Below are 23,455 nucleotides of genomic sequence, written 5' to 3'. Positions count from 1 at the left end.
AGAAAATTTGTAACGTAAGTACTTGAACTTTTAGTTTTTGGAAGATTCCAAAAATCTGTAAACTTTAAATAGCTTATTGTATAATAAATTAAGACAATAAATGCAAAATCTTTTATCTTGGATATTCAATTAATTTTCTTGTATAATTTTTGCTACTTTCATAATTAGCTAAAATACATTGACTATATAAGTCATAATTGATTAGAAAGAGACTTTGAAGCATCTTCAAACATAGTTTTATATTTATAAAATTATTTACTTCACACGTAACGATAAATTATGTAATTATATACATTGATGACAATTACAAAAAATATTATTGATGATTAATAATAATATTGTATTAATAATATAAAATATTATATACTAATAATTATAGAATTAAAATATTTTGTTAATAATTCAGTTTTCTCGAATAATATTTAAATGAAAGTGCTCTCCGTCGTTAATCGATTATTCAATATCTATTTATCGCGTTTCGTATTTAATACTCATGTCAATATGTATAAAGCCATGATAATGCACGAACGCTCCTTGCGGTGCGGTAGTTTACTTACGTAATAGTTTACTGCTATAGACTGTGTAGCAGACCACAACTTTGTTAACGATGTTGTTACCAGTCTCTATTCAGTGGTTTCTCAGCAAGTTGATCCTATAGAGTCACGTGTTATTCGCAAACTCTTCGCGATTAGATCAGCTACGAAGAATTTATTATAACAAATCGAATGTAGGCCAATGCGAGATAATTTTCAATAATAGATTAAAATCGGTTACGGTTGTCATCTTAAGCATCCGATTTTATACAGTGCTATGAAATAACGTACACAAGTGTTGCTTTAGTCTATCATCGTTTATTGTATAAATATATCACCAAATAATATTATGTAGTAAGATTGCGTTTGCGTAACGCGAGAAAGAATGCGATAGAGATCGAACGAAAAAAGGCTACTGTGAAAAAAAAATGAAAAGATTCGAGCAGGAAAAGGAAGAACGATATGGTGAACTTAAAAGAAAAGTCAAATATATATGTAACTTGTATTGCTGCACCGGGAAGTTTTCATGACGCAAGCAAGAAAAGCCGTATATTTTCCTGGCAAAAGCAACGAAGTAAGTGGCAAACCCGCCATACTTTTATTCACGTAGATCGAATGGGAAGGGAAAGCAGGTCGCAAGTTCGATCCTGAGAGCCTCGTCGTCACGAGTGCATTCGCTCTTCATTTTTTTTTTACATAATATAGTAAAAATATATCTCTTCGATTTCTAGGAAATATCATTATCATCAGTAGTATCATTATGATAATCATCGTCGTCGTTATTATTATAATATCAACCTCAATTAGCTTATGTATCACTAGAACAATGGAAAATTGTGAACGCATCCTTTACTACTCCACGGTTTCGAGACCATAGCTTTGAAAGAAATTTTTGAAGCATTAAAAAATAATTTTTCTTCATCATATATTCGTCTCGAAAGAGAGAACGGCCAACAATAATGTTGAATTATTGAGTGGATTCTTTCATGAAAATTGTATTCGAGTGTCGAGATATGAAACTTTTTGACCAATTTCGCCATAGAGCTGTGCTCTCGAATGCTATCCGGAGAGTGATTACCTTTCGGCTTAATCGATGAATCCACAGGTAAGGGAAGGCCTCGTCATTTTGATTCTTCGATCGCGATCGCACGCCCTACTTTCTAACAACAAATAGGAAAATCTATATAGGACGTTCGTACGATCTCCAAAGTGATCGAATTGTCCCATTCTATTATGCGTTTATGTGTTAATCTCGACAATTTCGCAATCGATTTCGCTCTCTTGAATCATTCGATGACGCAACAGGAAATGTTTTACCTTAAACATTTATCTTACATAAATGATCAAACGCGATCGCTCAAATGTTTCAAAAAGTTGGAAGAGATTTCTCCGCATTTTCGACATACGTATATATAATACGCACAATTTGATAAAATTTCCGCGGGACACGGCTCGTACATTATCACTAATCTGCGCATGAATTTTTAAAGGGATTCCCGTTTCCCTCATGGAACTAACTGCGTCTCCCCCCCCCCCTCACCCGAAAGACTCGGGCACAACCCTGAAAATATTATATATATCATTTCTTCTACTTCGCCTCTACTTTTCGTCTAACTTTCTTCCTTTTATTATGGCAAGTACGGAATCAATCGTTGCTCGAACTTTCGCAAATCCGACTGAAAGAAACGAAGAGAAAGCGAAAAAAGACAAATCTCCTCACGCGTGTACGTTTCGTCGTGTCTTTAATCGCGCGTTTAACACCAAACGGGATTCTTTACTATCGAGTTACCCGATAGGACGATTGCACGTGTGACGTAAAAATGAGTTACATTTAACTAAATGCGCGATGAGAGTGTCATTATTTTCTCGCTCTGGCAACGAAGAAAGTTAATACAGAGTGAACGTTTAACGGTGGAGTAATGATCGCGTACAACTAGTAACACCTTATAACGATCAAAATTCGATCGTCGTCCACGCAATATAAGTATCTAACAAAAAGATAAATTCAACAATGCCAATATATTCAGCACGTATAGGCCTATTCACAACTGAAGTTGTCGTACGCTGCACGTTAATACGAATGTGCACACATATTACTATTTTTAAGATAAAAAAAATGCGCGCGTGTATACGTATGTGTGTGCAATAGAAAAGAGAAAAATGTTTATACGTGTTTTATAAAATCCTTTTTTTTATAGGATTTTCCAAAAATCATACATCTTTTTTTAAGTCATAAAAGAAGAGTTTCCTAGCAAGCGAAAAATTCGATTACGGATTCAGTCGCTTACGTTGCGGTAATTTTGTCTGGAATTTCTGATAGCTCGCGAGTAATTAAGAAATCTATAATGAAAGATCAATATATTCTGCCTTTGTAAAATTAAGTCTGAAGAGGGATGAATTATTTAATCTGCAATATGATTCTTAATTCTATTAGTCGTCTTTTTACGTCTCCTGTTTTAATTGAAGATCAAATTAAATTTAAACTTGCTTTATAAAAATTTATATAAAACAATTTCGATAAAATCATCGAAAATTTTTGGCGAGCATGACGGGAAAAATTTCTTATGTATTGTATTATTTAAAAAAGAATGTTATTAAAAAGATTGAATATATATAAAACGTATGTAAAGTAAAATATGCATTATCTGCATCTTAATGCAGAATAATGCATATTAAAATCATCGGAAAATGGTTTGTCACAAAATTATTTTTATTTTATAATATTTTGCTTTATAGCTCTCTACTCGATAACAGAGTATTGTCTGATAACTTTATTTGCAAATATTACAAATCACATTCGGTAATGCGTATTCAAATCCGCACCTTGGCTTTAATACGGCTCGTGAGACGTCTTCCGGTGTGAGCAGGCCTTAAGGCATCGATCAACGTGCTGGTAATGACCGCTTCGATCGGTATTCGATCCTATAGCTTCCTCCCAATCGGACGTCTTTTTCTCGACGATCACAGATAATTGCCGGCCGACGAGGGCTGCAATTATTGCACGCCGACTTCCGCAATTTGCTCACAAATTGTAAATGCTAATCAATTTTTTCAAACGGACGCATTAGGGCTTAAAAAACTCCGGCGAAGACATCCGTGATCTTCAGAAGACGCAATATCAAACTCGACTAATTGATTTATATTCTTATGGTTTGATCGTCCTACTCCGTACGCTTCGTCGATTCGCGAATTTATTATTATACTTCGTGTCGTTCGAAAATTTTGTCGAACAACCATCACGCAAGCCCTAACCGAATCTGTGGCTTGTTAAACGCTTTAGTATCGCATCGGTTGCCAGACACCAGTGGTTTCGTCCCGACGGTAGTAATGAGGTCTGTTATCTCGGAAGACGGTGACGGCCGGAAATTGATTGTCTTGGATATACTTGAGCGTTGCCCGTACCTGAAACAGAAATTTCGTCACTGTTTAACGGTGCGTGGGAAACACAGTACAATTGCAGGATTTGTCGTCTAATGCTTTCTACTCTCTCGAGGAACTAACGATAACTAACGATGTCGTATAGTATTTCAAATGGAGTTACCTGTGATACGAAATGTGGTTGTTCCACTTCCGGTGATGTGGACAGATGTTGTAGGATGAACTGATCGGTTTGTGCCAGCCAGAGATCCACGCCACGCAAAGGGTCGTAGTTAAACGGTCCGATTCTAAGTAACCCCAGAGCGCAATCGTATATATCCAAAACCTGTGTTTAAATAAAGACAGAATGTACGTTCAATTTCGAAGGAATACGCTAAATAAAATTTTATATCGTACTTAATCGATTAATAATATTTTATTTAATATTATTAATACTCAATATTTTATCACACATAAGTGAAAAACGCCATTTAGTGTGTTTAATCTCATTGGTCGATTTTCGCTTAACATTCACTATTTTATATTTATTTATAAACTGTAAGATTAAGCTGTAATTTTTTTGTTTTAAGTGTAAATCATGATCATTCGTTGAATTGAAATAATGTCACTAATGCAAACGTTGCGTACACGCACCTGCTGACCCCCGGTCAATTGTCTGGCGCACCTTAGTGCTTGATCTGGACCTTTGTCAGGGAAAGTCGCGGGAAAGATTTCGCCTGTCTTCACGTTTAGTCCGATACCGTAGATCAACGGCCAATGAATCCCACCTCTCACAGTAGTATTCAGCTCACCCACACAGCACAGTGTTAGATCAATCTCCACCGGTTGCTTGTGAAATGCAGCTAAAAGACAATTGGTCCGGTTAATATTTTGTAGACGAAACTGAAGGAGGGAATTTCGTTTTATTTTAAATATTATTCAATTTCACAGTTGCTTGAAAAATGTCGACGTTTTTGTGTAATTTAATATCGCTTCTCGAGTAGAACTTAGCATTAATTTCCTTCGATCAATCTTGATTAAAAATTCTTTCAAAAATATGATATAGTAATATAAAAATTCAGCTTTACCAAACAATGCGGTAGCGTCGCGACGCCAAGTGCATAAATTCGCGACGCTGGACGACGACGACGACGACGCTGGGCATCGATGACGTTATATTTTCTAAAAATTTATCTATTAATCTATCTTATGTGTGTTTTGCGTTATGAAATACTTGGCTAATTGCATTTATTTCATATCCGTTTTTTATTAAATGGAATGTAATATTCGATATCTTTTTTATGCACTTGACGTATTTTTTTTCTTTGTTAAAGAGTTCCATTTAGCTTATCTTTTTTAATCTTTTATCTATTTCAAAGCGAGTAAATGATTTAACTCACTATTATGAATAAAGACAAGAATAAGGACACAAACATAATGGAGGATACAGACATAATTATTTCTGCTGATTTAAATACAAGTAATATATCATATGTAGTAAAAATAGGACTCTCCGAAGATGTTTCCTGTTTGATGATACAAATCAACACAAGTAGCGTTCTATCTTTGTTACTCATTGGAATGTCAGAAAAGATAGAATGATATTTGTGTCGATTAATGTCACTAAATGGAAAATATCCAATGGAACGTTTCTTCTCAATAATAGGAGTATTACATCACAAATATATGTTTACGTACAAAGTATATTGTAAAATAATTCCTCAGAATAGTTTCTCGGATCGGAGTAACCGCCAACCAACTGTAACTCCAGGCGACCTTCGGGATATCCGAGGGCAAGTTCCGTTACCCTCTGGATCATTGCCGCCGCAGCATCTTCCGTTCCGGAGCCGTCAAGGTGCGCCAGAGCGGCGGCGCCCGAGCCTGAAATCCATCATTTAAAAATATAACATTCAAAAAATCCTTACAATATTAAAGAGAACCAGATATTTATTATATTATTGAGTATAATATAAAAAAATAATTATTTTTTATTATTACGTTATCATATAAAAAAATAAACCATAACAAATGTCCTGCGAATTAGTCTCAAAGCAACACCAAATGAACTTTTAATCGTTGCTTCAATTATTACTTTACATTACTATTATTTGTATTATTGATCAGTGAATTTAATGGTATTTATCGCTATTGAAAAGATTGAAAGAAATATCAAAATGACTAAATGAGTTATCATCGCTTGCATGCTATTATCTTTTTGTGACCACTTGCTACGAAAAGAATATACCGATTAAAAGAGAAATTAATTTTCGAGCATTTAAATGTAACTATCAAAACGGTAATTACTGCAGCATAATTACAGCAAACAACCGTATCAGTGACATGTCAATCTTTTCATCATTATCGGATCGAGAAATCGACCAAAGTACTGATGTTGTGCACTGAAACGATTTAACATAGATCCGGGATCGCGATTGATTACAGTTCGTTAGATGCACTCGTTTTAATAATAAAAGTGGAATAGAAAATAACGTTTGAGAACATGTGAATATTCTTGCGAGAGAGATTCTTAAAGATGCAATTATAAAATGCCTTGTCTATACTAATTGAAAAACAAAGACGATAATAATTAATTTTAACAATTAGTTTTGAACATTATCCAACTCTGTCGTGCGAACGCAAAGCAACGATGAATGGACCGGGAGAGAACTCGCGACAAAAGGACTTTTATATCGCGAACTGTTACTTAATTACGTACTTTCGCAGTCGCTTTCTACCTCGGCCATTATTCACGCGCAACCTTAAGACGATCGGAGACACCCAACTTGCGTCGCGATATACTGTCGCCTTAGCAGGAGAAAGCTAAGGAGAACTTATCTGATAGTTTCCTTGAGAAGTATGGTATAATGTAATAGACTCCTTTGTGCGATAGGAAATCCATTATCATTCGAAAAAACATTCAAGTTCGTATGTGATATCAGTTATAAATATCGAATTGATAAAACACGCTTATTAAAAAATAGATGTACAACAATTTTAATAAATTTTCCACGAGAGCACATGAGATTAGGTATAGTGACGTATTCTCAGTTGCAATTATTTCTCCTTAGCTCTTTAAACTTGATATCGTAAGATTAACAAGGCATTTAAATGATATGGACGTGAATCGTAACTTGAATCAGCACTTTTTCCCCTAAGCTCGAATGGCAGAACTGGTTCTATTAAGCAGCTCGTCTTTTCGAAAAAAAAACGGCGTTTTACATTTTGCGCATTATGTTAGACGTTATATCATGAAGAGGAGTCAATGATTCTCGTGCGAATGAAAGTGTGTGCCTGACAATAAAAATAAAAAGCAATATAACGGAAGGTCCAAAGATGATCACGGATGTCACATTTCTCGTTTAGCAACATTTTTCACAAGTTTTTGCCCGTTAGCTCCACGAATAATTTATTCCCGGTTCAAGACAAGCAGATTGCAATTGAATTTTGTGTCTTTTTTCTCTCTTTAAGTAAGTACGGGAATCTTTTGTAGTTTTCTCATGAAATGACTTCTAAACGAGATACTTATAATTTCATTGACATTTAATAATTTCAGAATTATAATAAAAACCTTCGCATCAATTAGATTCCTGATATATTTAATTAAATAACTAATAATTTCATCAAAACTCTTTAATTTGCAGGATAAAGATCTTTCAACAAAAAGACTTTCCACGTATCTCCCTCTCTTTTTTAAAGAAATCAACTTCAATTTAAGAATCTGACGTGTATGTTAAAAGAGAGATCGGTTATTATATTGCAAAGTTCTATGAGTTTCATATTAAATATTTTTCAACGCGATACCGATCAAGCAATCGCGCTTCGTCATTGCGTTATTCCGACCTCTTTTTCTTTTCATTGTCGTGCCGTAAGCGGTCATTTATATGCAACCAGCAGCTATTTTATAATGAGCACGATTGTACTTTCAAATATACTCACCGGAATGCCTGACAACAACGATTATGCATGTGGTCATGTCGTCCGAACCGAGGATGCTCACGTTCTCTGTGAAGGGAAAAAAGAATAATCGGTACGGCAACATACATTCAGTCGATTCGGTCTGCACATGTTCGAGCGAATATAGCGCTTCGAAAGGCTGCAGATTGGTAAGTTCATTTGTCCATACGCGGCAAGAACTTTCCATAATAATGTAAGATAAATTTTCGCATTTTAAATATAAACTCTGCCAATTGTTATAGAGAAAAAAATATTAAGATCTCTGTCTTATTTACAAAAGAAATAATGTTCTTACTCGCGTGTTCTTATTATTCTTATATTGTTATACCTTGCTTTCATCTTTCCTCAAATGTTTATTGTACTGTCACGCGTCGCAAAAATTGTAAAATTAAAAGATAGATTTTTTAAAGAGAAACACGAGCTATATACACAAAATTCATCGATTTAACATAACATATTACGTTACACATTACACTACGTTATATACAAGAGAACAGTGGTTTTTTAAGCGATAATTTTTTATTTGCTGATAAAGATTATTGATAAAAATTTATTATATGTATATTCCGAGAAAAAGATAAGAAAATCGCTTATTGCGAAACATTACCAGATTCATCCAGATTTAATGAAATATGTGGAGAAAGATATGCTTCGTTACAAGATTTACTGCACCGTTGTTATTGCAGCATAATAACGAATCTCGGTTATTTTTGAAAGTTACACCATCTGAAAAATTGGACTGTAATTTTACATTATAAACAGTTGCTCGATAAAGCGCAAAATAATGCTCGATGTCCGTTGATTTATCGCTCGCGCGGTTGTTTTTTTTATTCTCGTAATTAAGCGTAATCACATCTGGTAGGTTGACGGATTGCGTCAATCCCGCGATATCGCGTCAAAAGTAGCCGGTAACATTTGATATCTCCTTACAAGATAATATGGAAATCGCGTGGCTATTGCATCAAAAACATATTCTCTCCGTTAGATACCGCGAGAGATTATAATTTTTCAAAAAGCTTCTCTTTCCCGCAGGAATGACTGATTCACATTTGGTCATTTAGGTCTAGCAAAATCAAGTCTCATATATTGTGGACATTCAAATTTACATATCATATATATACGCGTTCTTGTGAGCGAAAATGTAATTTGAGGAAAAAAGTGAAAGTAAGATATGATTTAATTTAAAAAGAAATCCTTTGCAAAACGGATATAACTATTGTATACGTAATACACACCTATTAACCTGGACCCCCCACCATCGAAAATCAAGTTCGCAATAGGTCAACAATTTAATGCTAATTAGGTGCTAATTTAGTACCCTATTCCGAAATTGAGTGCTCAAACCGTTCGTGTTTGTTTGCGCTCGTATCCTTAGACCCTGCAGTTTGACGCGGCACATCGAGATGCATTGTACTTACTGTCGTGCGGTAGCGTCGCAGCCATTTCTCGTTGTTGAACGTAGAGAAGGCCCACCGGACCCACAAGCTTCGCCGGCATCGAGTGCAGCTGAGCCGCGCTCTCACGGTATACCGGATGAGCCGCGTACAAGGACCTGCTGTCCGCAGGAATCTCTTCCTGCAGGACCACCCCGCCCACCACCAGCACCATCCTGCGAAAGCGAAAGGAAAAGCAGTTATAGCGAAATCCAAAATAATGAACGTCTTATCACTAAAAGGTGATCTGCACACGCATGTTTGATATGCATGAAATTCATTCTGTAAAACAATACGTTCGCGAACGATTAATAATTTATGCATGTAACGGCCATTACTCGCTAGTTAGTTTCCATCTTATTCTCTGTCGGCACGTGGTTTTACAATTGAAAATGGACGTGTGAGATTTTTTTATCGGAGACAAAGTCCAAATTTATTCAGGAAGTGCGTTGAAAAATGTATCTGACGGGCAAATGGAAAAGATGACAAGTTTGAAAGCTGTATCTCACACTCTCTCTACTGAATTCCTCTAAGTCGCTCCTACATATCTTCCTTATTATTTTGTCGTAAAAAAATATGTTAATACAACGTTTAAAATGTAAGCGTAGCTTGATTTTTTACGATGAATCATCAGCGATAACTACACGGAGAAAATTTTATATTTAAAATTACTATAATGTGGTAGCAGCTGCGGTCTTCATGTAAATTATAAGTTTAAATGCTATAGTTATTTTTTTAAAAACAATAATACAACGTAATTTTTACAGTAATAATTTTTTATTACAAAATCAAATCTTGTTGAATGAACGTCAATATTGTAAAGATAAGTAAAAAATATATACCTAGCAAATTTTGTTTGCGTACTATAGTAAAAATTAACTCAACAAATAATTCAGCGTATTCTAGCGTATACAGAATTCCTGTCTCCGTTTTTTTTAATAATATTCGCAAATATAGATTACACAATTCTCCATTATAGGTATTAAAGTTCTGGATGATTAAGAATTCAATAACGTTTTACTCTCGATTTATGTTGTCTTGTTTACCGTCTACTCCGCTCTAACACTTCTCTTTTTATCTACGTAATCTTATTCACTATACTCCAACTTCCACGCCGGTTTCAATCCAAACATCCGTTACTACAATTCCTTATTCTCTCTCATTTCTATCGCTCCGCCAAATTCTTTGTTCTCCTACATATCCACCAAGTATTGCAATATATACTATCTTGCTCTATTCGCTTTTCCTCCTCTATATCTTCTTTTCGCGACAGGATGGCTCATTTTTCGTCATTAAATCACAGTTAACTGCGACTTGTTCTTTTTCTTTCTGCAATCTTATTGTTATGAATATTTTGTTTTATATTTTCGCATCATATTGATTCGATAAGCTCTGTCATATATCATATATTATCTTGTCATACTTCAAACTACCTATCTATCTACTGTTAGAATCGCTTTAGTAGGCTTAATAATAGTAGTTCGTTGTTGATGCCTCATCTTTTGTGTATTTAGTTATTTCTGCATCTTTCAATATAAATATAAATATAATTCTAAAATGTAATTCTAATATACACAATAAATAAAATAAAATAAATTAACATTAATTTTCGGCAACTATAAGCAAAGAAGTTATCACGCCGAAAGAATAGTTTTGTTAAAGTATCTGAAAATTTAGCTCGATACAGATCTGAAAATAAGAAAATTATTTTATTAGCATCAAAATAATGATGTAGAATGCTAAGCATAGATGATAATACCGCAAAAAGTTTTAATATTTTAACAACCAGTTTATAAGTGTCCTACATAATTATTTTGATGCTGTAAACAAAATTATTTTTATCTGTATCTAGCTAAAATTTTACTTTAATAAAACCGTTCTTTTCGTGTATGCAACAGGCGGGTATTAAACGTCGTGCGTGACTGGCTTATCAAGTGTAAATTCGTGTGGAAGAGAATCGTCGTCTTTCGATCTTAACAATAAAGTCCTCAGGTATATCTCGCACGCACGATCAGGGCTGGGTATTGTATGACAAAGCTGGTTAGAGTAACGATGAATTTCGAGGTTGTATTGTTGGTTCCGCGAGCGTTTCACCAATAGTGTTGCCTACATGTTAATAATCGCAACAATAAACCGTTAGCAATAATAATTTAGACAGTTACATGAATAAATCACATAAGTAAGAAAAGGACCAAAGATTGAAGCTAGATTTTTGATACCTAGTATTTTTAAATGTAAATTTTAAATATACATTTCAGTAAGTTTTTTGCTTTCAGTAAGCAATAAGTTCTTTAGTGTTTAACAGTTTTAAAATGCTAGTAACATCATTATTATCGACGATCAATTTGATTGTGATATTATTATTTCAATTTCAGTTTATGATTGCGTTTCAAATCTGACAATGAGCGATGCGTAGTTTATATAGCTGAAAGATGTAGATTTAGAATCCATATTTAAAAATATTATTAGACACCAAATATTTAACATCAACCTTATATATTGATCCTTTCCTTATTTATTTGATTTAAACGCCGTTAGTTTAAATAAATTGTTTAAAATTAAGCTCAATTTCAAATGAACCATTGCTGACAAATGTTGGACTTGAAAGACATAGTCGATTTTTTTAATTGTGGATTTGGGTAGATAAATTTAAATCTGTATAAAAATAAATAAAGTACAATCCAACTTTTATGATAGTAAACTTTTATGATAGTAACTCGATATTAAAGCTTTTTTCATAATATACAAGAATTTTTTCGGATTTTTATACAATTTAGAACAATATAAAAATTTGCGTTGAAATTCGAAGAAGATTGAAAGGCGAAAATTTCACATTGCCAATGGAGAACTTTATTATCTATATTATGTTACAAACAGCTAACCCGATATCGTAACGCTGACATTACTTATCCTTTGTAAACACAAGGTCTTTTTTGACTCGGGAAAAATTCACTCAAATTTTTTGGCACAAATTTTTATTGAATGAAGATTTTAACATTTGAGTTGAATAAATATTTGGCAATGTACTCTCTAAAAGTGAATCAATGACTTCACACACACACAATGTTACATTTATAACTGCAATGTAATCATCAGTGAAATTCACTTTTAGAGGTTATGATTTTCCGTAGATTGAAATGCGTTGTAATCTGCAGAAATTATAACCTATAAAAATGAATCAGTGTGTTGTTATTAAAAAACAGTAAATATATTCACCGATGATTACATCAGTTATAAGTATACCACTGAAGTCAATAATAATGCACTAATTCACCTTATAGAATAGTAGGGATGTTGAAAAGCTATCTTAAATTTTTCTAGATTTTTTAAAAGCCTAGAATAGTAAAAAAAATTTGGGCCTGACAAAAACCCAGTGTGTTTACAAATTAAGTAAAAATATGTGTACTTATAAAGGGTTAATTGTAATATCGATTAATTTAACACATTTAAATTTAAAGAGTAAAAAATCTTCGACAAAATAGAATCCAATTACTGAACACAGCAATCATTGAATAACAGAGTGTCTCTTTAAAAACTTTAACCGTGTACTTTCTCCTTGTCTTCTTGCAACATATAGATAGTGCTATTAATAAAAAAAATCATTGATTAGCATCGGTGATTGATTGTCATCCATCTTCCTTCGATCGTGGATGATGGAAGTTTGGAATGATGACGCGACGAAAAACGGGTTCTCTTTTATTTAAAAATACCATAAAAAACGAGACAGGCTCTGCGAAAAGTGCGCGCCACGCGTTTAAATACAGAATAATCGCCAATTATGTCGGCGGCGCTCGCAGAACGAAAGGAACGCCGCGAGAAATATGAGGTTTTCGCAAAAAACTCGTTGCAACGTCCTCGTGTGCGGCACGATTCGTAGTAAGGACTAAAATAGATTTCCCCGAGCCGCGTGTTGTGCAGCTGCTTCTACGAACACGCAGAAATACGTACGATGGCAAAAGTCACGTCACTCGTATTTCGTTTCCATAATAATTTTTAATTTTTTGTGACTATCGATTCTTAACAAAATTTCTGCTGAAATTTGATATAAACGCTATACCCAGTGAGTAAGAAACATCTTGAAACATTCCAACGACATTGCAGCAACATTGTAACATTGCTGTAATGTTGCTGGAATGTTTCAAAATGTTCTTTTATTACTGGATAAATAAATCTATTATTTCTTCAGTCACAACGCGCTGCAACATTTTTGATTATTATATTATTATATGTATATTAAAATGACATGAGAAAATTTTTTATAAGTTATTGCGAGCAGATATGGACTGGTATAATTAGAGAAAATAAAATAAAAATAAAATAAATAATAAATAAATTAGAGGATTAATTAACAAACATGCGATTTCATGCGTATATAAAATAAATTCTAATAATTTCTTATGCACTTTGCATTCGCGACGTTAGCGGTTAACTCAACTTCAATGGCTGTGTCCCCGTAACATCCGTAATTATATCTCACGTTCTCTCCGCGCCGCTCTAGAAACGAAGGAACAGAAAATTGCAGCAACTAGCCCGGCGGTATCTTACCCGCGAACCGCATACAATGTACGTAGATTTCGGTATTAGGGAGCACGGTACTGTAATCCAGATGAGATAATTACATGTTTTGTATTCGGTGGAAATATCGCGGTTTAATTATACGGCGTGCGACATGCGATGCATACCACTCCGTTGCTTGCTCGCTAGGAGCAATTTTACGTTGCGATTCGTTCCAGAAGCGATGTACGCCGCGTGAAAATCTACCATCTATTCCAGGCCGAGTAGCAACGGGGTAATTAGAACTTTTACAGATTTATGCAAAGCTCCAGTCTCTCATTAGCATCCTAACTCGATCTTATCTTCTAGGTATTTTTCATGCCAGGAATGGCATGTTTTGAAAAGCACAACAAAATTCTAAAATCGTTTAAAACAAAACGCTCGAAATTTTGCTACATGCACGGGAAAAACGGTTATGTGGACATATCTAAAAATTTAGCTAGATACAGATTTGAAAATAATTTCGTTGGAGAGAATCAAAATAATTATTAGGACGTTTAAGCTGGTTGCTAGAATGTCAAGAACATTGTTTGAGCATGCTTGAGATTTTTACGTAATTATTTTGATATATAATATATATATGATCCAACAAAATTATTTGAAAATCTCTATTTAGCTACAACACAATTTCTTTGTAAATTGGCAGCAAATAAGAACATAGAATTTTCTAAAAAAAATAAGAAGTGTCTTGATAATAATTTCTCTTTTCATCGCAAGATTAACAAAGGATTTGCCGTTTTAGATAAATTTCTCAATCTCAAAAGGATGTTTTTATTTTAGAATGTGCAAACTTCGGTTACGCGACAATTATTTTTCTAGTGTTTTTCACAAAATGGACTATTCGTCGAAAAAGCAACGTCTGGTACTTAAACGTGTAGTTAGCGAAATTAGGAACGGCACGCTAAACGAACGTAAAAGTACGCATTACGAAATACTCTCGTCTCTGCAATTATTGCGCGCAGCAGGAGAAATAACTTGTGTATCACAAGCAACTGTTCGTATAATAATGAGACGAACGAGCTCGATCGCGAACAATCACGTGGAGGCTGCGGCTATGCTGACGCATAATTCGCAAGAAACCGACACTATCGCGTGACGTATTCTTGCATTTGATGTAGTTGTTTGATGTTGTGAATATTATTCATGGAAAAGGCGTGAGTTTTCATGTCGCGACATTAGTACATCAATTTTTCATGATGCGATATCGCATATCCAGACATATTGCGACATGTTGTTTGTACGTGCTATTATCACATGATTATCACATGGATTATGTCGAAACCTAATAATTTATTATATATTAGGTTTACAAATAAAAGACGAAAATGGTCACAACAGATTATGAATTCATCGAATCGAGGCTAAATATAGAAATTTATTAAAATTATCATCGCGACATAAATAACTTACATTCTCTATGCACTGTGTAGCAGCAACTTACCTTACTTTTTTTAGTTGATTTTCTTCTAATGTAATCTATCCAATATATCCGTGAGAAATTATTGCGCTCAGGCGCGATAGAATAGTATCTATAAAGATATATAAATCAGATTATATATCTTGTATAGATATAGCTAAGATAGATAAAGCGCATCCGATGTATGTTTAATGCAGGAATATGAGTCTTTTATCTAAACTCTTGTAATTCTTATTATATACTATCGAAACGTTTCGTTATTGAAATTCTGCGAGCACTTCATCAGGAAAATTACAACAAATTTCTATCTCACTTTTATTTTCAGTTGATATTTGTCAGATTCAGAATCACTAAATATCTGTCACGCGTTGTTCTTGAATTCATTTACAATTTACAAATGTTTTCTATCGAGCGTTAACATTTCGATAAGCATCGATCCTACCGATTTATGTGATTTCAAGCCAGATTAACCTTCTATTATCAAGATTAAGAATAAAAAATCATTCGTTTCATGTTTTAACGCGACTTGCACTCAATCACTGTCTGTGAATTGATCATAACGTTTCGTAAATCTCGGATTTCCTGTCCGGATTTCCTATTCCGAACGCGCAATCACTTCCGGTTTATAGATGACATATGCCGAATAACGGAACAGAAAGATCTCGTGTCGATCTCTCGCGACCGCCGATCCAAAATCTAGCCGAGCGGCAACTAAATTCGTCCGCGCAGTTTTCATTCAGTCGTCGTCGACTGTCCCGGCGCTCATTACCAAATCGCGTTAATTATGGCCTCTGTTATCAGCCGACGCGGTGATTGGATGGCTTCTTGGATGCGGTGGGACGGGTTAAAATGTAAGAGGGACCAATCGGGGCCGGCTGGTCGATCGGATATCGGGGTACCGCGAACGAGAAAATAACATGTTTGGCTCTGTCGGCAGGGCTTAGGAATCGAAATCGCTCTTCGGCTGCGGTTTTTTTTTTAACTCTTTCCACTTGTATCGGCGGGGGGCCGATTGGTGCGGTATTTCGTGGGAGCGTCTGTTTACGGGGTAGTCGAAAAGTTTAGATCACTGCAAGTCGAATTCATAAAGAACACTTGTTCATTAGTTTTGGCAGACAAAAGTTTTACATTTACAATAACATTAATTTATTTGCAAAAAAAAAGGTAATAGATGAAAGATAAGAGACACTTGATAAAGAACGATTGAATAAAAGTATTTTGTAAAAAAGTCAAATCTTCTCATAAGTTGGTGAATCGAACTGATTCTACAAATTTAAACTGCTAATTATAATATTTATACAAACCTTGAAAACTTAATAATGTGTGAAATAAGATTTGAATTGTTCCGCGACTGAATGCTTTCCGAGTATAATTAGGGATGCGTATTGAAAATCTTTTCTTCTTGTGAAAAAGCGGCCGAGTGGAGAAGCGAATGATAGCATCTGAATATATGTAGATATATGGAGAGAGGTCACCTTGCGTATATTTTTACAATAAGAAGCGAGAGATACCTGAAAGACCTGAATAAGCAGCTGCAGACTCAATCTGGATCATAGATCGCGCATAGAATAAGAATAAAAAGAGAATAAATACTGACTTCACATGGTGATATATAGAATAAAATTTTCGAATAAAACTTTTGGTCTGTATAAAAAAGAAAATCATTTTCTGATTGACAGCTTGAAGTGGACTTTACTGGCGTCGTTTAATCTAGCATCTAAATCTTGGCTCATTATCGTTGTGATTATTTTGTTTTATCGTAGCTAAAATTTTGGAAGATTTTAAAGGAAAATAACTCCAATTAATTAACTCTAATTTTCGTTGATTTTTGGAATACAGATGAGTTTAGTTCAACGATTATCGTGAAACGTTAATTTTATTTTCGGTTAGACGTCGGTTAAACGTCGGCAAAGTTTTGACTTGTTCAATAATAACATCAAGGAGGAAGAATGTACTAATAATTCAGTTGTAATTCAATTCTATTGAATATAAAAGCAATTAAGTACTTTCTTTCTTCCCTTTACATTAATTCATTCCTAAAGTTAGCTTGTGCACTCTCCTTGAAATAATCGATTCAAATATATACAAAGTCACGTTCTCTTTTCTAGCTATCTGAACGGAGGCATCGCTCCTTTGAAATCATTAGTCTACCTAAGTTCATGTTAATTTCCTTTCCCTTTTAAACTTATTCCGTATTTGTTCGATTCAAGCCGCGCGATAAAATCGTTTTGGAATACGAGATGTACCTTCTATACAGAGAAACACTTAAAAACAACACTTAGAAAACAGCCTGTATGAATCCATAAGCGTGAAAATTTAAATGACGCCGTCAAACGTAAAACTACAAGACTATTTTAAGATAAAAGTTTATCCTATCAAGGCACATTTTAAATAAATATCAAGAGGTTAAAATGATTCACTCTTTGGAAGATCGGCTACCACGCGAAGAGCATAGAAACGAGTCCTCGTACAAATGAGTGTCGTGACAGGATGAAATGAACGACAGCCTTCCGAGTGTAATCACGACTGATCGAAGGATCGGGATCTCCACCCTGAGACATCAGCCACCCTCGAGGGAGCTGCAAGCAGTAAAGAGAGGGTGACCTCGCGGTGACGAGATACCATCTCGACACGGTGGGATTAGGCGCGTAGGAAACGTTATCGACGAGATCTTGTAAGGACGGATCGACGGACCGACGGGCGGGTCTCGGGAAAGAAGTACCTTTACATCAGATTAAGGAGCGATCTTGGGCGCGGATCTTCCGCGATCCTCGCCGGAACGAATCGCGGTGCCAGTGCGATACCGGGCGGAGAAGCGGAGCAACTCTTTCGCCGGCACGCCCCCTCGTTCCCCGGATCGATCCTGGACGATTTACGGCGGGGATCGATTTGATCGACGATCAAGAGGACCGCGCGCTCTCACCCTGTGTGCCGTTCTCATCTCGCCTCGCCTCGCCTCACCTTGCCTCGCCTTGCCTCGCCACGCAATATCGAGCAGTATTTCTTTGGTCGCGAGAGAGGGACGGAGGTATTAACCCTTTCGGACGGCTTTTAACACTCGGTACTCGCCGTCGCTGATTAATGCCGGCTGTACTTTTCCGCGCGAACTGAATTTATCGCGTTCGAAGCTTGGATGTACCAGATACTGAGAGCCAATTCGAAAAGCGAGCAACAGGCAAATCTATTTAATCTTCTTTCTCGAGATATTTCGAGCTTTGAAAATAATTGTACAACAAATCTGCTTTAATTTGTGGTATCTACTTCAATGATAGAGAATGTGCGTAGAAGGTTGAACGTTCAATAAAATTACATAAATTTTTCATTGAATGAACCAAATTAATCTCCTAATATAATACTGTTACTTAAAGTTAGATATACAAATAGCTAAAAAATAGCTGGTGTTTATATAATGCTCACTGTATTGGTGCCAACATTAATACCAATATAATGTGGATTTAACACCATGGGTTTTAAATCCACACCATGATGATGTTGATATAAACACCAGAGGTTCGAAAACCACACCGATATTTTTTAGAGCGTATTAATGCTTGTCTCGCGTGTAATTATATATTTTTTTAGTTTGTGTTATATAATAATAATAATTTTTATTAAGGAGAGTGCAACAAAGATAGAAAATATATATTTACTGTTAATGCAAAGATATATCGGGAAAAATTTCATCGAATATTAAACAATCCTTTTCTATTAGATCAGCATTATCCAAAGATAATCAATTTTATCGCGTATTATAATTACAGTCATTTTCAGCTCTGAATATTTTGGAAAAGAAAATGCGTTTGGTATCATTAAGATGATCCTACATGATCAATAATATCGTCAATATTAACAAATACTGACAATATTATTGATCGTGTGTTAATATTGATGAACTGACGTAGAATATTATCGATCATCTGGTTTTTTATTCTCGAGCATCAGTATCGCTTTATTATTAGGATTCATGTCACAGTGCAATAGATATTGTACGTAAAACTAAAGCAAAATTATATTGTCAATTATACTGATCGTGTAAGGTTGTAAAAATATTAAAAATATTGATGCGTACTGTCAGTATCACTGATTCAATATTACTGATCAGTATTATCGATCGTGTAGGATCACCTTGACTTTAACGTTTTATTACGCGCAGTTGGAGAATGACTGTTATATTATAGAGTGACGATTAAAGAAACAAGATTTTGCTGCTCGTTAAAACCTCTTAAAATTGAGAAAAACGCAATTCTTCGATCGCGACGAGAATCGTCGAGCATTCTGCCGAGTCGCGAGAGCAGAAATTCCCATGATGCGCGGAAAATTAGAACCGCGTGCGCGCGGACGATGAGATTATACAGCGCGGTAGGTAGGTAGGCATGGCCATTGTTGTGTGCCGACGAAAATTATACTCTTCAAAATCCATTGTACCAGATTGCCGGCCATGCCGGTCGCTTTGTCCTCGTCTTGCTCGTCGTCGGGGTCTTCTTTCTTCCGTCATCTTCTGAACATTCGATTTCGATATATATATGAGACTATATATAGATTTCATGTGGTTAGTATTGTCGAGATACATCGTTTTATATATAATAAAACGTTTGTTTCTGAATCTGATTCAATTATTCCTTTACTTCTTTAAATATGGAAAAATTGAACTCGAATATTATTGTACATATTTTTATTTGACATTTTCACGTATTTTATTGTTTTTTATTTATAAATGTCTTTCAAATTTATTATTTTTGGTTATGTGTTTTATTATAGAATAGAAAAAATAACGGCAAGAAAAATAATTATAGAAATATATTTCTTCTCTCTATTTGCGTTAAAATTAAGTGATGAGGAAAAAATGTTAAAATTGTAAAATTCAATTGTTTTCTTCATAAATCACGTTTTTCTTAATTTTTTGCTATTTATTACGATTAATTCGCGAATAACTAACCGTTCCAAAAATAACAATCCAAATATAACAGTCACGAAAGACGGTAAATAAAATCTTAAATTATAATGCGTTCCAGCGACAGCGATTATTTTGAACGTCTCGACTGATTTAATATTTTACTTCGCACCATCGGAAGATAATACAACATATGTGTGTAAATGATACAAAACTGAGAAAACAAAGTCATTGAGATAGCGTCAGGCATAAATGTCTTCTCACGAGTATCTAGAACAGAGATAAGCACCGCGGAGCTTAGGAGACCGAGACATACAGTTTAGACTACTCACTGGTTTCAACGGTTATCCGATTCGATAGATCAACTTTGCTGTTAAAAAAATAAATCGCGTAAAAAAACACCAATCTCGCGGCCAGCTTGCAATACGTCGACCAGAACGCGAATTATCAAATTTCGTTCTTCTCATTCAGCCGGAGAATTTTATCGTGTCTCTGAGATATACATAAACAGCAATTACTCTTAGTCGGAAAACGAATTTATCTGAGTTCGCGAGTATTCGAAAACAATTTATAATCTTTCGCGTTGTAATTCGGTCTCTCAATCATTTATCTATAATAAATTGCTAAAATGTTGCAAAATCGTCCGTTTCTATCGTAAATAACTCCGAGAGAAATACTATAGGTAACTAATGTTCTTTAATTGACATTTAAATAGTAAATGATATTTAAACAGTAATTAGCATTTAAATGGAATTTACATTTTTTCCTTTGTACTGCTTCGGTACTGCTTTTAATCGTAAGATAACATTAAACAAATTTTAGTCTTAAGGTCTGTTGTTCCAGTTAAAAATAAGTTCACTGATATTCGACACTTCTACAAATGTTGGTCCCCGTTAAATTTTCTCATTTAAAATTAGACTATTTCATCCACGTCGAATCTAATCACGGCTTAAAATCGCCATCGCGACAAAAGGGTGGATGGAATTACAGCGATATTGATCGATCGAAAATCAGCGATGAGTATACACAATTATTGAGGGGGGGGGTGGACAGAGGAGTTAGAGAGAAAGCTTATTCCTGTTCGGGGTACAAAGAAGGTAAAGAGAGGACAGAAAGGGGTCTGAGAGCAAAATGGCGGGGCCCTTCGTGACCGTAATCGGCCGACCGGGAGGAGGCCGTTCAGATCGAGCCACACGGAAATCCACTTGAAAAGTAGCCATTACCTTAATTATTAGTCTTTCTAAGAGGCCGTGGCGGCGAGGTTCGGGATAGATGGGACTTCGCGTATTAAATACCAGTCACCAAGAGAATCCCAAAAACCCTCAGGATTTCTTCATGACGTTCCCGCCATAGAAAAAGGGATTCAATTTGCAGAAAAGCTATGCCTAACTCTTTAAATTTCTTTAAGCAAAATCTCACTTCTTTGAAGATTTCATTCTTTTGAAGTGAGACTCATTCCAAAGAATTTAGAGAGGGAAAGAATTTATATTATTTCTCTTTAACAAGCTACACGTATAATAAAAAAAGTGATAGTCGCACGAAGAGATCTTGGAGTTTCTAAATCAAAGAGAACTTTTCGTTCTCTTGCAATTACGACTCGTTCGATAGAAAATAAAAATCCAATTCCGTTTATCAATCGAAGTTATGTCGATATTTCTGCCCGCAGGAATATGTCGCAATTAAAAGAAACGAAGAGGTTGAAGCCAATTAAAATCGACGGAAATGAAGGTGGAGAGTCACGGTGAGAAATAAATCGCGGCGAGAGAGAACCAAAGTGGTACATTTACGCGGATTAATTGCGACCGACTGAGAGTATCCTTTCGAGAGCGAGAAAAGCGAGATAATTAAAACCAGCGGAATTCGAATAAATCGGCAGCGACGGCCGTCTCGGGAAGTGGGAGGAGAGGGCGGTGGAGATCGATGAGCCGGGAGTAGATCGACCTTTAATAACCGCGTATCAGCGTTCACGAGGCTGGGCTCTTTGAGAGAACGGAGACTCTCCAAAAGGATCAACGAAAAAGCCCCGATCGAGCGAGGCATCGCTCACTTAAGGAATTAGCGGTAATGGCGGTGCAGCACCGTACAACTTTGTTGCACGCTATTTCATAATGCAACGTTATCGAAAGCAAAGGGGGGGAAAATGGGAAGAGTCCGCGGGGGTAAGTTAGCGTACCGTCGGTAATTCAAGATGCTTTTGCATGGAACGATCAGCGAACGGTGGAGAACCGATACATCCGAGCAAACTTTCGTTTTTTCATCTTTCGATTTCGTTTAATACGTCTTCCCGTTTATTTTTAGCGTCTTGGTTTAATGAACTTTGTGCATACTTGTATCTCCATTTCTAAGTAAATTAACTTTATTCTCTGTCCAACTTACTCCTTATCCTTTTCTAATTCTTGTAACTAGAAAAAGATAAAAAGTAAGTTGAACTATGATTTAAGTTAATCTACATTGGTAGAAATGGGCATTAATCCTTATATAACTCTAACATTTAGGCTTGTTTCTACCAATATAGATTAAGTTCAATCTTAATTCAACTAATTCTTCTTCTTTTCCTAGTTCTAAGAAAAAGATAAAGAGTAAGTTGAAGCGAGATTAAAGTTAATTCGTCGGTGAAAATCAGCATATATTATTTTCAATTTTGGATGGTCCACTTAAATCTGATAGATTATCTTTGCAAATTTAATATCCATTTCTATGCCAATTGTAGATTAACTTTAATCTCGATTCGACTTACTCTTTATCGTTTTCTAGTTCTAAGAATTAGACAAAATATGACGAAGAGAAATTAAACCGAGATTAAATCTACATTGGAAACGGGTACGAGACTCTATCGATCTGCCGTGTGCAACACATCTTGTGCATCCATCGGTATGAGGAAGATACACGCGAGAGGCGTAAATGCGATTAGATCTGTGACTGACAGTGAACAAACGCCAATTTATCTGCGTTCTTTTCAGATCGCAATTTTGCAGACCTGGGCATATCAAAAGGTCCTCTTATCCTTTCCTTTCTCGCTCTACGACTTCTTTGCAGTGACGATTATTCGCAACATGCACTCTAAACGCGTATACGCGCACGCATGCACGCACGGCACGCATCATTCGTGCACGTACACGGGGATAATTACATTCTGCGCGATCGTGGTGCAGTTATTTATTTAAGCGTGCAAAAGAGCCATTAAACGGATACCTCGCAAGTCACCTTCTTTCCACGCAATGTCGGTATTCTAATGGCCGGCAATTCCGCCATCGGCCTCGAAGATAGAGTTCGTATCGCGAGAGTAGCCAAGCTGTGAGAATCACGAGCATCTTTT

At 35.4% G+C, this 23,455-nt stretch overlaps 1 protein-coding gene across 3 annotated transcripts in view; it reads right to left on the bottom strand.

Moving 5' to 3' along the window:
* Positions 1-3,254: 3,254 nt before the first annotated feature.
* Ntan1 (N-terminal amidohydrolase 1) overlaps positions 3,255-23,455 on the bottom strand; it is a 53,602-nt gene continuing 33,401 nt past the window's right edge. For 2 of the 3 annotated variants that reach the window (XM_018507959.1, XM_018507961.1), the window contains exons 3-8: positions 9,263-9,453; positions 7,827-7,892; positions 5,589-5,771; positions 4,545-4,753; positions 4,075-4,236; positions 3,255-3,935 (exon numbers count right to left, since the gene is read on the bottom strand). In XM_018507959.1, coding sequence (XP_018363461.1) covers positions 3,810-3,935; positions 4,075-4,236; positions 4,545-4,753; positions 5,589-5,771; positions 7,827-7,892; positions 9,263-9,452 — 936 coding nt within the window. In that variant the 5' untranslated portion in view covers position 9,453 and the 3' untranslated portion in view covers positions 3,255-3,809. Of the gene's footprint in view, positions 3,936-4,074; positions 4,237-4,544; positions 4,754-5,588; positions 5,772-7,826; positions 7,893-9,262; positions 9,454-15,272; positions 15,977-23,455 lie in introns of those variants that run through there. The other variant, XM_018507960.1, reaches the window with a different exon arrangement.

Source organism: Trachymyrmex cornetzi, unplaced genomic scaffold (genome assembly GCF_001594075.2).
Source record: "Trachymyrmex cornetzi isolate Tcor2-1 unplaced genomic scaffold, Tcor1.1 scaffold248, whole genome shotgun sequence".
Taxonomy (NCBI): Eukaryota; Metazoa; Arthropoda; class Insecta; order Hymenoptera; family Formicidae; genus Trachymyrmex; species Trachymyrmex cornetzi.
The sequence above is the reverse complement of the archived record's forward strand: the minus strand, read 5'-3'. Positions and strand labels throughout refer to the sequence as shown.